This window comes from Marmota flaviventris, chromosome 3, assembly GCF_047511675.1.
Source record: "Marmota flaviventris isolate mMarFla1 chromosome 3, mMarFla1.hap1, whole genome shotgun sequence".
NCBI lineage: Eukaryota > Metazoa > Chordata > Mammalia > Rodentia > Sciuridae > Marmota > Marmota flaviventris.
In genome coordinates, this window is record NC_092500.1 from 82,577,187 (window position 1) to 82,594,432 (window position 17,246).

At 32.9% G+C, this 17,246-nt stretch overlaps 1 protein-coding gene across 2 annotated transcripts in view; it reads right to left on the reverse strand.

The window, feature by feature from the left end:
- Ccdc91 (coiled-coil domain containing 91) overlaps window positions 1-17,246 on the reverse strand; it is a 351,748-nt gene that overhangs the window by 67,130 nt on the left and 267,372 nt on the right. For both annotated transcript variants that reach the window (XM_027934258.3, XM_071610023.1), the window contains one exon: window positions 2,753-2,866. In XM_027934258.3, the coding sequence (XP_027790059.1) occupies window positions 2,753-2,866 (114 nt within the window). The remainder of the gene's footprint in view (window positions 1-2,752; window positions 2,867-17,246) is intronic.

Consider the following 17,246-nt stretch of genomic DNA (forward strand, 5'->3'; position numbering starts at 1 on the left):
CATTCATCTATTGAAGGGCATTAGGTTACTTACTTTTCTTCATAGCTTTTTTGTTTGAGAAGATAGAAACATTCAAACATTGAACTTATTCCACAATATGTATTATTAAGAAAACTCTGCAATCTCTGAAATGGAAGTAATAAATTTCCTACAAGTAAGCTGATTAAATTAGTTGGAATCTTCTATGAATTAGTACTAGGAGTGAAATAAAATTATAGAATTCAGACTATAAACTTCAGAGGACACAGAATGTCAAACATTCTTCTGAATAGCATATGTGTAATTATCAAAAATAATGCAACTAGTGGCTTTTGGGTATTGTTTAATAATGTGGTAAATATGATAATAACCATAGCACATATTTATATAGTGTATGGCTCATATCATCCTCAGCACAACTATTTTACTATTATTAACTTATAAGCACTCTGTGAGAAAGGTATTAAAATTTATTCTTCTCATGTAAGAAAAGAAATACAGAAGTGAAAATATCATGCAAATGGTGTTTTATTTTTGCTGTTACTGCTCTTGTTAAGTGAACATCTTTACACATAATAACTGTCTTATCTGACTAACACAATTAATATGATCTGGCAGAACACACAGATTAAAATGGCAGAATTCAATGTTAGTTTTCTTCAACAGTTAATCTACCTCACACAGGGACTGGATAACTCTTAAAAAGTGTTTCCTTAAGGAATGATCAAATTATGTTGTATGCATATACAAATATGGCAAAATAATTCCCAATATTACTTATTATAATGTACCAGTAAAAATACATCTAAAAATGAACAAAAAGGTGTTTCTTACTATTATTTGAAATCTTATAAATGGGCTTGCTAATTTCTTACATAATCTCTTATCCAGATTTAGAGATTGAATACAGTTTGGCAGTACAATCTAAATATCTATCAAAGATGAATGGATAAAGAAAACTCAGTGTGTGTGTGTATATATAATATATATATTATATGTATATATGTATATGTGTATATATATATGTGTATATATATGTATACACACACACACACATATACAACATGCCATTCAGCCTTTAAAAATGAAGGAAATTCTGATGAACCTTGAGGATATTATGCTAAGTGAAATTAAGCCAGCCACAGAATGTCATATACTATAAGATCCCACTTACATGAAATGTATAAAATAGTCAAATTCAAAGAATCAAAGAGTGAAATGGTAATTACCAGAGGATTGGGGGTCACTAATCAACTGCACGAAGTTTCAGGCCAGCAAAATGAATAAGCACTAAAGGTCTGCTCTACAACACTGTATCCAATGATAATGTCCTGTAGACTTCAAAGTTTGTTTAGAGAGTAGATTTCAGGGTAATTGTTCTTATCACGAATTATATAAAATAAATTATTATAAAGGAAAACATGATATAAAAGGATATACCCACAAGAAGCCTCCAATTTATTTCAACTCTATGTTCTTTAACTATTGCAACCAATCCTGTATGCATGTGAAAAGTATCTTGAATGATTTCTTTTGAACCTCTTTAGGGGTACATATATACCTCCAACTGAAAAGGCAATTGATTCCTTTGGGCTCAGAATTTTCTCTTTAGAAGGTTAGACATCATCAGGAGTTTGGATGGAAATAGTTTTAAAAACACCCTGTGGTAAGATGCTCAAAGTTTTACTCCCACACAGAATGTTTTTGTGGATGGTTAATTTATCTGAAAAGGCTCCTTACCAATTATTTTTACTCTGGTGACAAGTTCTCCTTTATTAAAATGTAATGGTAACCATAAAGATGTGGGAATGTCCTTTGTATTATATCATATTTGACTTTAAAAGATTTAAGTGGGTGTCATGAATTTTAATTCACTTCTCATCTTCAACTGCCAACTATGGGCCCACCAATTATTTAAGTTTAGATATTATCCACCAAATTCTCTCATATGCATTATGTTTTATGTTATGTTACAGTATGTAACACAAGACATAGGTTATATTATATATTCATACACATATAATACATATAGTATTTATGCATAATATATGACATCTACTAAACATATAAAGCATGCTAAACATTATATATGATAAAATTATATAAGTATATAAAAATATAATACATTTAATAAAGATTATAATGAACATCTAATTTTAAGGTGTCTCTTAACTTGCATGTTATTTAAGAAGACCAAAGTTTTGTTGAAAGGACAACAAATCAACTTTGGCTTGTTATTTGCAGCTACTCACTCAAACTCATTAAAACCATATTATACTGAAATATGTATTTTGCAAAACTTTAGTATATAACTTAAATTATAACCAGCATATTCTGAGTTATGTTTTTGAAATGGAACTATGGCAGAAAAGCCTTAATTTGCTAACTGTAATGAAAGCCTTTAAAACCACAATGGTGTTAACAGGGAACATAAAGGGTGCATGTAAATCTCTACAAATATTGTAAGAAGTCCACAGATGTATGGCAAAAAATACTAAAATCTACTATCTTTATAGTAATGAGTGGAATGCTAAGTTGGAAGTTACTAGAAGACTAGCAAGAAATTATTCACTGTTCCTTTTGAGCTGATAGATGGAATTTATGTTTATAAATTTAACTATTAGGATGTATAATTATATATGAAAAATAATCTTAAGGATTTCCACTTCTATGAAAAAGGACATTTTAAATATCTTTAAAGTTTATGTTAGTATATGAAAGCTACTGCTTCAGTTCATGGAAGCACAAATTAAAATTTTCAGAAGATACTTACCCTTTTCTGTTCTTTTACATATTCTATCAATTCATCTCTTGTTCTTTTCACTGCCTCTTCTACAGCCTTTTCACTTCGCTTCTGTTCTTCTATTATTGCTGCCTTAACAGTTTCCTGTTGTGGAAAGAGGAAAAACTCAGCAAGGTAGTACCAAGACATATTTGTGTCCATTTTATATAAACCAGAAATACTCTTCAGTAGGTGGGAGCTCTGTTCAAAGCTTACCTTTAAACAGGAGTATGAACTTATAAAATCTTTTGGGATCTGTTACAGATTTCGCAGAACTCTTTCCTAAACTGAGTTAAAGGGAAAAGAAATGGAATAAGCCATTTATTGCAGGGAGCGCCTGACAGACTCCAATGGCTTCCTTACCAACCTTTCATTTGATGTTTACATGATTGATTGCCTTCCTGTACTTTGCACTATCCACATAAGACTTCCAACTTGTGTTTATTCTTCCAAGAACACCCTAATGCTGTTTTATTCACGTTTAATTTTACCATCATACAATAATCAAGTGTGGTCTGGGTGGTAAGATTTACAGCTAGTTTGGTTCTCCTGCCAGGTTAGGATGTTGGGAGCTGGACACCATGAATAGAGGTAAAAATTCTACTCTGTGTGCTAACATTTGAAATAGAGACCTAGGGAAGAAAAAGGTATTCCCCATATTAATGAATTAGAAATCAGGTACCTAAGTGCTTTCAGAATGGCAGACAAAGAGAAAAAAGGCTAAAATCCTATAAAAGAAATGTAGCATTTATTAAGAAGTTGGAATATTCTTTGCTAAAATAGTGCCTCATGGGTTGAAATGTATATTACATAACAAAATTTGTTTCATTTATTTATATAGGTCCTATCCTTTATCTGTTAGAGAACAAGAACAATTACAAAGTGCTTTGAAGTTTCTCAGAACATTTTCTTCATTTTTTTATTTTTGAGGGCTTTCTGCTTCGTGTGTTTATGTTTTGCCATCATTTCCCCCAATTTTAGATATGTATAAATGACCCATAAAATATAAAATAATATTAAGGATTCACTATTCTGAAAATATCTACTATTTTGAAAATAGAGAAAACCACAAAACAATCTATACATATAAGTGGACTTAGACATCATGAAGATAAGGACCTAAGATGTACATACTGTCTAACTCTGACATGTTTAACTTAAAATATAATTTGAATCCTTTTTTAAGCTATTAGAAATTATTTTATGATTTATATTTAATTACAAAGTTGCATAATAACTTGTTAACTGTTATTCATGGGTATTTTAGTTATTTTAAATAAAATAAGAAGCATCCATATATGTAACCTTGTGGTTAGATATTTATGTTGAATCAATTGAAAACAATTTGGAATTATTTGGCCAATGGATATAAACTCTTTATGGCTTCTGACATTTTACATAATTTTTTTTCCCATAGTAGCCCATGAGCATGCCTATTTCTTAAAAGCCTTGATTACATTTAGCTCTATCAGTTTAAAAAACCTTTGTTTATTTGAAGGACAACAGCATCTTATTCTGCATTTTAAAAAGACTATTATGTGACTATTATTAAGCACTCTGTTGAAATATTGGCAATATACATGCTGCCTTTTTTTTAGGTCCTTGAATACTCACTCTGCCCACTCTAATTTTAGTATACACATCATTTTTGGGATTCCCTTCCTAATACATAAAACTATGTAACAATGTTGAAAGTATATATAATGGTTATTTTGAAAATCATTACTATTACATTTCCAATCACTAAATACACTAGCCTTTAGTTCCTTTGATAAAATAACAGAATAACACAATATGAAATAACACAATAACACAATAACAAAATAACACAATAACACAACTTGAAAAAACATAAAGCTGAAAAATTATAGCAATTAAAAAAATGCAGACCAATAACATTAGTTAAAATTAAAATATCTGCAATCACAATTCTTTTTGATGTTTTACAAATTTGTAATTTGAAAATTACCAAATTTAAAAAGGCCAAAAATGTAATATGTGTTACTAAACCCTCTGAAATAAAACACACTAATAATTCTGTAGTGAAGAGTATGAATATTTACATTATGTGGGTAAAAGTATAAATTACTTCATATCAGTTCAGGTTGGGTTTTGCCACCCACTGAATCACAAAACTGTAGTTTTTAAGCCCTGGGCAATTCAGAATTGTAGATAACCGTGCACTAGGATTATTTGAATGTAAAAGATAAATCCATCATATATTAACTATCAATCAGAATTTCTATCTAACAAGGGACGGATCAATAAATTTGATCAGGCCTGTTTGAAAATGATGGTTCAATTTACACAATCGTGCTGTATCTGAAAGAAAAAAGAGTTAGCTATATGTCTTTCACCTGACATTTTTTGGGGAGGCTGAGAGTATATATTATCTTCTCAGTCCAAATATTTGAGGATCTACCATTTTTGAGCTGGCCAAGTATTGCTTAGAAATTTCCTTTGGTTTTCAACTCCTCAGTTGGAAGTTAAGTAACACTTTTGGTTGTGAAGTTCACCCTGAAAAACTATTAGTCAATAAATATTCATTTGAATATAACACAAAAATAAAGTTTAAGCCTTCTATTCTCTAATCAGACCAAATTCTAAATTAGGTGGCATTAACTAATTTGTGTGCTTGCATATAAATGCCTGTGAATATCTTCCTGAAGATTTTATTGATTCCATCCATCGCTGAAGTATACTGCCCCTAAGTCATGAGAAATTAATCTAATATAAAATAGTCCACAAGGAATGAGGAATGTCACCAGTAAATATATGTAAATAAGCAAACAATATTTTCCAGAATGTTTTAGTGATGGTAATACCATTTTAACACAATCTATTGGGTAAGGCAGGGTTTCTCACTCTTCACACCACTATTGGTAATTCTACCCTGTGAGGGAGTATCTGTGTTAAGCAGAACACCTGCTATCTACTCATTAGCTGGTCACCAAATGAGAACTACAAACCTAAGGTGAGTAATTTGGAGAGAAAAACATTCAAGCATATAATATACATGCTGTTATTTATCTGTTAAGATATATTATCACATTTATTGTCATGTTTTAAATATATTTTTACCATCTAAAATATATGCAGAAGTATAATGAAATGGTTACATCATGAGTTTATAAATGTAGAGAAAGTTCTTCATACTAATGTTTTAAAACTAAATGACTAAAGTCAATTTCTATAACGTTATGATAAAGTAGGTCATATTAAAAGTCATTTAGCGCTGAAAGCTTATATGACATTTTGTATAAGATTTTAAAATTTCTCCTTATTTCTTAAAAGTGTAGTTTTGCTCCGGCATCCATGAAATCCACCATACATTTCAGTAATCAGAGAATCACAAACCAATAAAACACCTGAGATTGTATACTTTTTATCAGTGTAATTTTGCAAGACTATAAAAACAGTATTTATGGGAAACAAATCTCAGCAATCAACTCAATTCTGGTCTGTGGCTTATAAATCACATGATTATGGAGCTGTTTAATTTTCTGGGGAAATCACTTACTTTATTTTTTTAATTTTTTTTGTAGTGGGAATTGAACCTAGGGGCACTTTACCAATGAGCCACATCCCCAGCCTTTTTTATTTTTATTTTGAAACAGGGTCTCCTAAGTTGCTTAGAGCTTTATTTAGTTGCTGAGGCCGACCTTGAACTTGTGACTCTCCTGCCTCAGCCTCCTGAGTTACTGCAATTACAGGCATGTGCCACCATGCTCAACTTACTTTATTTTTTGTTTACAAACACAATGTATGCATATTATCTAATTATGTGTCATATTAAAAGTTGAACATGATTGTAGAAATGCATCTTAGAAAATCAGTGACAACTAAAAAGGAAAAGAACAGGTATTACATATTATACCCAGTTCTGATTTGTGGTTGGTAGCAAGTTCTCTTCATATGTTCATTTATCAAATTATTTTCTGAATATCTATTATGTGTGGGAAAAACGTCCAAATACTGAAAGCTTTTTTGTCTTTCTCTTGATGAGTTTAAAATTTACTTGCAGAAACAAAATATAGGTACACAGGAATTAAAACAACAGTATAAAAAAGTAGATTTCAAAGACACTGTAGTTAATGAGTGCTGGTGATATTAGTTATGAGTTTTATTTAAGGAAGGAAGTGTTGATGTATCCTATGGTTAGAGAAGGACTTAGAAAACAGGTGGGCTCTGACTTGAGATTTAACAGGTGCTTCACAGTAGAAGCATGAGGATGAAGACTGAGGGAACAATATTAGTAGGCTATATTGAACACTATTTAGAAACAAATGCTTATATGACATAAGAGCATGAAGATAAAACCCAAATGTATGTTTGAGACTGCTGGGTGCAGATGAAGGTTCTTATGAGAGAAATGGAAGGAAAGGAAGCTGGATAGTGGGAAGCCTAAAGCTTAAAGAGCTACCAGTATTGGCATGTGCACTGATGCTGCCCCAACGACTTGTACTATCTTTCCATGAGCAAGCAAATGCACCCTTGGCTCATACTCTACACAGTCATCCTTGCCTCACCTTAAATGGTATATCCAAAGTAAACAAGTTGGCTCTTTATCATGGTCTCTCAGAATTTGCTCTCAACTTAAAACTAGCTGTAGGCCCGGAAAAGATAAATTTCTGTCCCCTTGCTATATATGAAGAAATATTACTTAGATAAACAGCACCCTGTGTTCATGGAGATCAGTTGTGATCTAAGGATACATATGCCAGAAATCTGTGTCTGTTATGCCAATGTATAAATAGAACAATTTCATGTAAAGTTGGGAGAAAATCTTCTGGAGTTTCCCAACTTTTATTCTTTCCTAAATTTTACTATTTTAAACAACTAACATTCATTTAGTAAACATTCATTTACTATTTAAAACAACTAACATTATGGATAGTGATTTGGAGGTATTTGATATAGATTGTTAGGCAAGATACTAGGAAATTGAGAAACATTTGTGTCTAAAATAAGCAACTCCCCAAATGAAACAAGTTTGTATAATCAGAAAAGTAAATTTTTAAGAACCAAGATATCTCTGTTCATAGGTTTTACTAAGCAGGTACACAGATTTAAAAAAAAAAAGGTTTGGTTACTATATTTAACGATAATTTGATTTAACTTTGGAGCAAGGAATGGAACAAAGTTTTTCTTCAGAGGGAATATTGAATTCTATAAAAATAAACAGGCTTAGTCTCTGCACTCAAAAAGCTCACAATTTATTTGGGAAAACAAATATACAGGCTGTATCAACAAAATATAGAATATGTCATGATAGAGGTTTAGAGGCAGGGAGGAGTTATCCATATAAGAGTATTATGGAAGGAGGACACCTACAGAAGAAGAATGTATAAGAAATCTGAAAGAAATGCATCTCAAAGAATAAGAGATTACCCAAATAAAGGAGAAGGAGGAGAGAATTATAATCAGGGCAGTGGAGCATGAGGATTGCAATCTTATATGTATGAAGTACAGGAATTTTAGTATCACACAGCAGGAAACATAAGGCAAAGTGTGGCTAGAGAATAGGCTGGTGAGGTAAGTCATGGACAGATGTGCCTCTGATTTTTAAAATGAAAACAGTAGTAGTATCTTTTAAAATAGGTGGGTTATAATGACTGGTTAATCTGTGTCAAATATTTGAGACTTCCCCAGGCACCTAGTGAGTGCTCAATGAATGTAAACACTGTTAGATATCCTGGACTTTAACATACATAGTAGTGCACCACTGGTGCCTATCATGTCATGATGAGATCTCTATCTCAGTTGGAACATCCTGTGACTCTAAAAGATGGATTTGTTTGGGATAAAACTATACTCAAGGAGACCCGTTAGGACATGACAACATAGTCCAGGAAAAAGTTCAATGGAGTAAATGGGAAAATCTTAACTGATAGGAAAAAATATTTAGGAAGAAAAATTAGCAAGACAGTGAATAAACAGAAACTGAAGAAGAGGGGCTAGGGTTGTTGTTCAGTGGTAGATTGCTCACCTAACATGTGTGAGGTACTGGGTTTGATCCTCAGCACCACATAAAAATAAATAAATAAAGGTATAAATATAAAAAGGAAACTGAAGAAGAGGTGGTAGTGGGGGGAGGAGTTATCCATATAAGAGCAACAAATCTGCTGAACAATCAAAGAAATAAGTTGTGTAGGTATGCTATTAGCTTTTATGCTCCAATAAAACTAGTCTGCAGAGATTTTATATCCTCCCTTTTTAAGTGATAAAACAAATTACAGGACATCAACATAAAAGCTTTTAAAGAACTTTCCCAGAGATGTCTCTTTCTTGCTTCTTTTCTATACATGTAGAAATAATACCTCAAATATCAGTTTCTTTCTTCAGGGCTACATTAGCCTTTGCCTGGCTAAATAGAAGATGTGCATCTGTGGAATGCCAGAATGATTATGTTTCAAAGCTTAATTTCAAACTGCAGAAATTATTACATGCTCTTTTCTAAGTGAGCTAGAAGAATTAAAAGACTATCCATATAGATATTGAAACAGATTCAGGCGAATTTCACAGTGTATCTGGAAAAATTACATTATACTATGTATATAAATATGCACAAATCAGTTTATATTCACAAAATCAGAAAAACTGCTAATATGTAAACACAGTATGTCTGGCCCCAACTTACCTCTCTAGCCTCACTTTGCTCTTCACTCTGAATCACAATCTCTGGGCTTCAACCTTAACACCCTTCTTTTGAACCTGTCTCTGTACCATACTTCCTCTGGCTCAGGGCCTTGGCACACATGCCCTCATAATGGCATCTGCACCCTATCTATCTTTTCATTCCCTTGGAGAAGTCTTTCTTCATGTTCAGACCTAAATCATATCTTTCTGTTGTTTTGTCTCTGAGTATCTCGTATCTTTAGTGCACAACATAGTTGACCTTGAATATTTTCATGTGTGTTTATCTAATGATTATTTTCCTTACCAGAACATAAGATTCATGAGGGAATATCCAATGCCTATTTTCCTCAGGTGTATATACCCTGATTCCAACAGAGCTCCTACCACACAGTAGATATGGAATAATATTATAAGAACTATTGATGGACAGTATTATCATCATGCATGTGATTCAATAACAATGGGAAAAAATTGGATATTAAACTAGAAACTTAAATAAAATGGAACACATAATCCTTTTTCTAGTATTTTATAATCAACATATTTAACTACAATATATAATGTGAATTTCTTTCCTGTTCTACACATAATTTTTAAGTTGTTCTTTATTGTTCTTAAACAAAGCCAAAGTTTATTAGGGAGACCTTGAAAGCCCATTTACCCATTTTATCAATAATTCTTACAATCTCAATCCTCTTAGATTTTAACAGTTATAAATTACTATTTATTGTAAAAGTCTGATATTAACCCAGTGAGAAAAAATATCTAAAATAATTTTAGAAATACTCTAATAGCTAATTAAGAAAGGATTAGGTTTCTTCTTTCTTTGGCGTGAGTTCATGCATACTAAGTTCTCTCTCTCAGAATTATTCCTATGATTAGGAGGATGATTTTCTCAAGGTGATGGTAGACCTTGCAAATGAAGGAAGGCAGTGAGTAAAGGCTGACTTTCAGATTAGTTAAAAATGAGTCAGTAATTGTATTTTCCCCTGAATAAAATTTTAACTTTCTAAGTTGTTATTATTAAATGTTAATATATGTAAAAATTTTAACACATAGAATGTTATACAAAATAACAGCATACCTATGCCCTTCACCAAAGAACAGAAAAATATCAATAATGCTTAAGTCTCTGACCATTATGAATTCCATCATGTTTCCCAAACCCCAGAAGAAAACCCTTTATCTCTTTTCATTTTCCTTATCTTTTCAATTATCTCTAAATAATATACTTTGCCCATTCTACAGTTTCAGGCATTACTTTTGACTTTTCAGTATGAAGTATAAAGAATTTGTATTGCTTAGAACAATTCCAAAATCCAAAACATAGACATTTTTAGTCCTCTTATCTACCCAGTTTAGATAGTTAATGGTTTTGAGTAGATAAACAGTCAATATAGTAGTTTTTGTTGTATAACAAACACCTTCAATTTTAGTGGCTTAACAATCATTTATTTAGATCAAGAATTAGCAAACTACCACTACTGAGCCAAATCTGGGTTGTTGCCTGTTTGTGTACAACCCACTTGTGTTGGTCAGCTTTTCATCACTGTAACCAAATCACCTGACAAGAAAAACTTAGAGCAGGAATAGTTTATTTTGGGCTCATGGTTTCAAAGGGTCAGTCCATGGCTGGATGACTTCACTGCTCTTGGCTCAAGATGATACAGTTCATGATGGTGGAAGGGCATGGAAGAAGAAAAGCTGCCCAGCTCATGGCAGCTGGGAGGCAGAAAGAGAAAGAAAGAAGCCAAGGCCAATATATAATCCTTAATAGCATGCCCCCAGTGACCTACTTCCTTCATCCATAATCCCTGTCTACAGTTACTACTTAAAAGTTCATTCAACTCACTAATCCCTCAAATGGATTAATTTACCAATCAAATCACAGCTTTCATAATTATTTCATCTCTGAACATTCATGAATTGTCTAGCATGAGGTTCCCTGGGGGACAACTCATATCCAAATCATAACACTATTCAAATAGGCTTTACATATTTTTAAATGGTTGAGACAAAAGAGAGAATAAAACAGTTCAGGATGTGAAAATTATATGCAATTCAAGTGTTTTTTCATATATAAAGTTTTATTGGAACACAGTACAACAGATTGTTTTATATATTGTCTATGGCTGCTTTCACACTACCATGGCAGAGCAGAATATTTACAAAGAGATCACAGGTAGCAGCCTCAATCATTCATACTGTTTGGTACATTACAAATTATAGTGAGGCAGTTATAACATGTCTGCATTTGTGTGTAAAGAAGATTCCCATGCTCTAACAGTATTGTCGTATTATGCCAAAACAAGTAACAAGAACTTCATTGCACTGTGAAGGCATGGTGGAGTGTGGGCTTATTTTGTTACTGAATTAGATGTTCAAAAAATGGTATTAATTATGTGGTAAGACCATAATTATTCCTAAAGGATACAATATGTCTACATTACCAAATTAAGCACTCATCACAACATCCCCAAACACCAGGAAAGAAATGATTTGGGAAAATTACAAAACTTAAAATGGAATACCTCAAAACAAAAGAGTTTCTACACACATACAGTGAGCCTGCAAACAAATTACATTTTCTAGTAGATATCTTGTTATTCAAGCAGGAAAAGCCATTTACCAAAGGCGAGTTTATTAAATTATTAAAAGCAGCAAGATAAACGTGCCCTGAGAAAATAAACTTGCTTGGAGTTAATAGCCTTTTGGTGATAACAATTGACTGAACAGATGGAGAACAGTGGTAGCAAAATCAACAATTAAAAACCTGGCAAAAAAAAAAAAGACACGAAGACCAGTAGTATAGAAGAAAAAAACATGAGACAAACCCACATAAATACAGTTATCCCATACTAGACAAAGGTGCCATAAACATACATTGGAGAAAAGATAGCCTCTTCAATAAATGGTGATAGAAAAACTGGAAATCTATATGTAACAAAATCAAATTGGACCTCTGCACAAAACTCAACTCAAAGTAGATCAAGGACCTAGGCATTAGACCAGAGACCCTGCACCTAACAGAAGAAAAAGTAGGCCAAATCTTCATCATGTCGGCTTACGAATCAATTCCTCCAGTAAGATTCCTCCAGCAGAAAAAGAAAATTAAGAATAAAAAAATGGGATGGAATCAAACTAAAAAGTTTCTTCACAACAAAGAAAACAATCAACAATGTGAACAGAGAGGCTACAGAATGGGAGGAAAACTTTGCTACCTACACCTCAGATATAGCATTAATCTCTAGGATATATAAAGAACTCAAAAAACACCAAAAAACCAAATAACCCAATCAATAAATGGGCAAAGAAACTACATAGGCACTTCAAAGAAGAAGAAATAAGATCAGTTAAAAATATATGAAAAAATGTTCAATATCACTAGCAATTAGAGAAATGCAAATCAAAACTACTCTTTAAGATTTCATCTTACTCAAGTCAGAACAGCAGTTATCAAGAATACAAGCCGGGTGCGGTGGCACATGCCTGTAATCCCAGTGGCTCAGGAGGCTGAGGCAGAAGGATCTTAAGTTCAAAGCCAGCCTCAGCAACAGCAAAGTGCTAAGTAAATCAGTGAGATCTTGTCGCTAAACAAAATACAAAACAGGGTTGGTGATGTGGCTCAGGGGTTGAGTCTTCCTGAGTTCAATCCCCAGTAACTGCCCCGGAAAAAAAAAAATACAAGTAACAGTAAATGTTGGTGAGGATGTGGGGAACAAGGTACACTCATACATTGCTGGTGGGACAACAAATTGGTGCAACCACTCTGGAAAGCAGTATGGAGCTTCCTCAGAAAACTTGGAATGGAACCACCATTTGACCCAGTTATCCCACTCCTCAGTTTATACCCAAAATACTTAAAAACAGCATTCTATATAAAGACTCACATCAATGTTTAGAGCAGCTCAATTCACAATAACAAAGATATAGAACCAACCTAGGTGCCCTACAACAGATGAATGGATAAAAAAAATGTGGTACATGTACACAATGGACTATTAGCCATAAAGTAGAATGAAATGATTGCATTTGCCAGTAAATGGATGGAACTGGAGAATATATTGAAATATACTGAATATTATTTCAATATATTGAAATAAGCCAATCACTACAAACCAAAGGCTGAATGTTCTCTCTGATATACAAATGCTGACTCACAATGGTGGGGGGAGGCGGAGACTGAGGGGGGGGGAGAAGGGAGAAGGGCAGATTCACTAGATTGGTCAGGGTAGAGTGGGAGGGAGGGACGGGATGGGAATGGGAAAGACAGCAGAATGAATCAGACCTAATTTTCCTATGTTAGTATATGAATACATGACCAGTGTAATTCCACATCATGTACAACCACAAAAATGGGAAGTTATACTCTATTTATATATGATATGTGAAAATACATTCTACTGTTATGCATAACTTTTTAGAAAACATGGTAAGTGATTTGAGTAATTTTTGTTTGTCTCTTTATGAGTCAAATATTACTGATATGGCTCCACTGTTGAATTTTTTATTTCAGGAATCAGTTTGAAGTGATTAAAGACTCAAATTCCATGACAGTGTACAAGGAATACCTACAGATAAGATCTTCTTCTTCAAAAGCATCTAGGAACATTAATGCAGTACAACCTGATGTAGAATGTACTATGTTACAAGTGATGTTATTAATAATATGTATGGAACAGGGTTCGAGATAAAGCTCAAGAATAGAGGGCTTCCTAGCATGCATAAGGCCCTGTATTCTATTTCCAGCACCTGCCCCCCCACCCCCTCAAGTGTGTATGTGGTTGTGTCTGTATAACAAAAAAAGGCTTAGCTGGACAGATGTGACTCTAATGAAAAGATAAGTTATTTAAAACTCATGAGTATTCATATCAATTATTTTGAATACTTAAATTAAATCTATACCTATTATTGAATAATTAGTGCTTACAGTAACTTCCATTGTTTTTGTGGACTAACTTATCATCATTTCTCTGAAGTTTTGTCATAAAGTGAAACTGAATATTCCTGACTTGATATACTATACAGCATTTCAGTAGCTTAGCAGTGGTGGTAAAGATTTACTGTGATTATTTTTGAGCCCAGGGCTGAAAAAGATTTTTGGAATAAAAATCACTCTTACCATAATTATCAAACAATGAATGGCTTTAGAAATTAGCTTTTGTTGTTGTAAGCTAGATACTGTTTCTTACTGAGTGCAGTTAAAAATTACATGGTCTAGTAATCCCACACAAGGTACCTAGCCAAAGGAAATGAAATTAGTATTTTGAAAAGATGTCTGAACTCTCTTGTTTATTGCAGTTTTATTCCCAATAGCCAAGATATGGAATTGCAACTATCAATGAATAAATGGATAAAGGAAATATGATACACACACAATGTAATACTATAATGCCATAAAAATTAATAAAATCTTGTCATCCATGGTAATATGGATGAACCTGGCATACATTAATTAAGTGAAATAAGTTGGGGACATGAGGCAAAAAACATAGAATCAATCATGTGAAATCTAAAAACTTGATCTCATAGAAGTAGAGTATAAAAAGAATGGTTAACAAAGGCTGGAGATATAAAAAGAATGGTTAACAAAGGCTATGGTTTGTCCCACAGGTTTTCATTTGGTGGCATGTGCCTAGGGGAAGGTGGTTAGATCACTGAGAGTATTACATTCAGAGGTTAATGCTGATCTTATGAAGTAAGTTAGTACTTGTGAGAGTGGCTGTTATATATAAGTGAGCAAGACTGGACTCTGAATTTCATTCGCCATGTGAACTCTCCCTTTCACACATGCTTCTGCCACAATGCCATATACCATGTTGTAACAGCCATGTAGGCCCTCATTAGAGGCTGAAATAATTCTGCCTCCTGATCTTGGACTTTTAGCATCTAAAACTATGAAATAAGTAAACCTTCTTTCTTGGTACAGACCTCGTGTAATGTGTTATAGCAATAACAAAAAAAGGGACAAAAACAAGGAGATAAGGAGAAACTAATCAATGGGAACAAAGTTACAGTTTGCTAGAAGAAATATACTCTGGTGTTCTTTGGTGCACAATAGTGACAATAGTTAACAATATTATATATTTTAAGATAGCTAGGTTTTAAATGTTTTTGCCACAAAGAAATGACAAACATATAAGGTGATGGATATGCTAAATACTCTGATTTGATTATTATACAAATATACAAGTATTTAAATACCACACTGTATTCCCTTGTTATTTTGTATCAGTTAAAAAAATACAATGTAAAACAGCACTTACATGCACAACTTACACTGACCTTAGACATGTGATCTGCAATCAAGGTTGTGTGAATTTTAAAGAAAGTCAAGGTGCTTTATATACTTCCTGTGAAGTATATGAAGTTTCAAAAAACAAAGACTTCCACTTCCACACAAACTTATAAGCTCAAACTACAGTTCCAGAAGTGTTTTTTGATATAAGGGCAAGTAAAAATGAAATTTCCATATTTCAAAATCTGTTCACTATACAACCAACCTTTTATCTAACTTTAAATTAGAAGTAATTAATCTGCGCAGTAATGACATGCCAAATGAAAATTATAAAGGGAACCTACAGAATTTTAGAAATGCTTCTCAAAGTAATGAATATACTCAATGAAAATCATAAGATTATTAGAGTGATATATTTGTCAACACCCGTGTAAAAAGACATTTTAAAATATGAAACATTTGGATTGTTGTAACATCAGCATTAACAAATGAAATTTGAAACTAACTTTGGTGATACAGATACCTAACTGAATCACAAACAAAATGTTATCACTCAAAAGAGAATGCTATTTTTTTGCATAGGTCTATATTACCAAAAATTATTACTATATTTTGAATTTTATCAATAAAAATTGAAATATTTTTAATCATTATATCATCACATATATAATAGTCTCAATTAAGCCTCATTGCCCATAAGTCTAAAATATCTCTTATCTGGCCTTTTACAGAAAAAGTTTGCTAATCTCCAATTTAGGTCATGACTTTTCAAACTGGCAATTTCAACAAGCTCAGCTGTGTGTTTCTTTTGATCCTGGCTGGGCTTTCTTATGTATCTCTGTAATCAGCTGGTGGGTCTAATGGGGCTAGCTACTAGAGAGTAGCCTTAGGTACCAAGGCTTCTCTCCTTTCTGTGGTCTCCCATTCTCCAGATGGGAGGGTTCTCACGAGTTTTCACATGGAAGCTAGGAGTGAGTTTCAAAACAAAGAGTGAAAGCAGAAAAGGCCCTTTATGTGGTATATATACACAATGGAATATTACTAAGCAATAAAAGAGAAAATAATCATGGTATTTGCAGATAAATGGATGGAGTTGGAGAATATAATGCTACGTGAAGTTAGCCAATTCCCAAAAAACCAAATGCCGAATGTTTTCTCTGATATGAGGCTGATTCATAGTAGGATTGGGAGTTGGAATATGGGAAGATTAGATGAACTCTAGATAGGGCAAAGGGGAGGGAGGGGAAAGGAGGGGCAAGGGGGTAAAAAATATGGTGAAATGAGATGGACATTATTACCCTAAATACATATATGAAGAAACCAATGGTGTGAATATACTTTGTATACCAGAGATATGAAAAATGTGCTCTCTCTATATAATATGAATTGTATTGCATCCTGGGGTCATATATAACAAATTAAAACAAAAAATTAAAAAAAAATACAAGGTCTTTTAAGACACAGACTGAGGAATGATAAAATGACAGCTCAGCCACATTATACTAGCCCAGATAATATTTACTACAAATTGACTCCCCAGTTCTCTTCGAACTGTTTAAGCAGCCTCTAAACATGTTCAAAGATATCAGGCATCCTTTTATCTTCTTG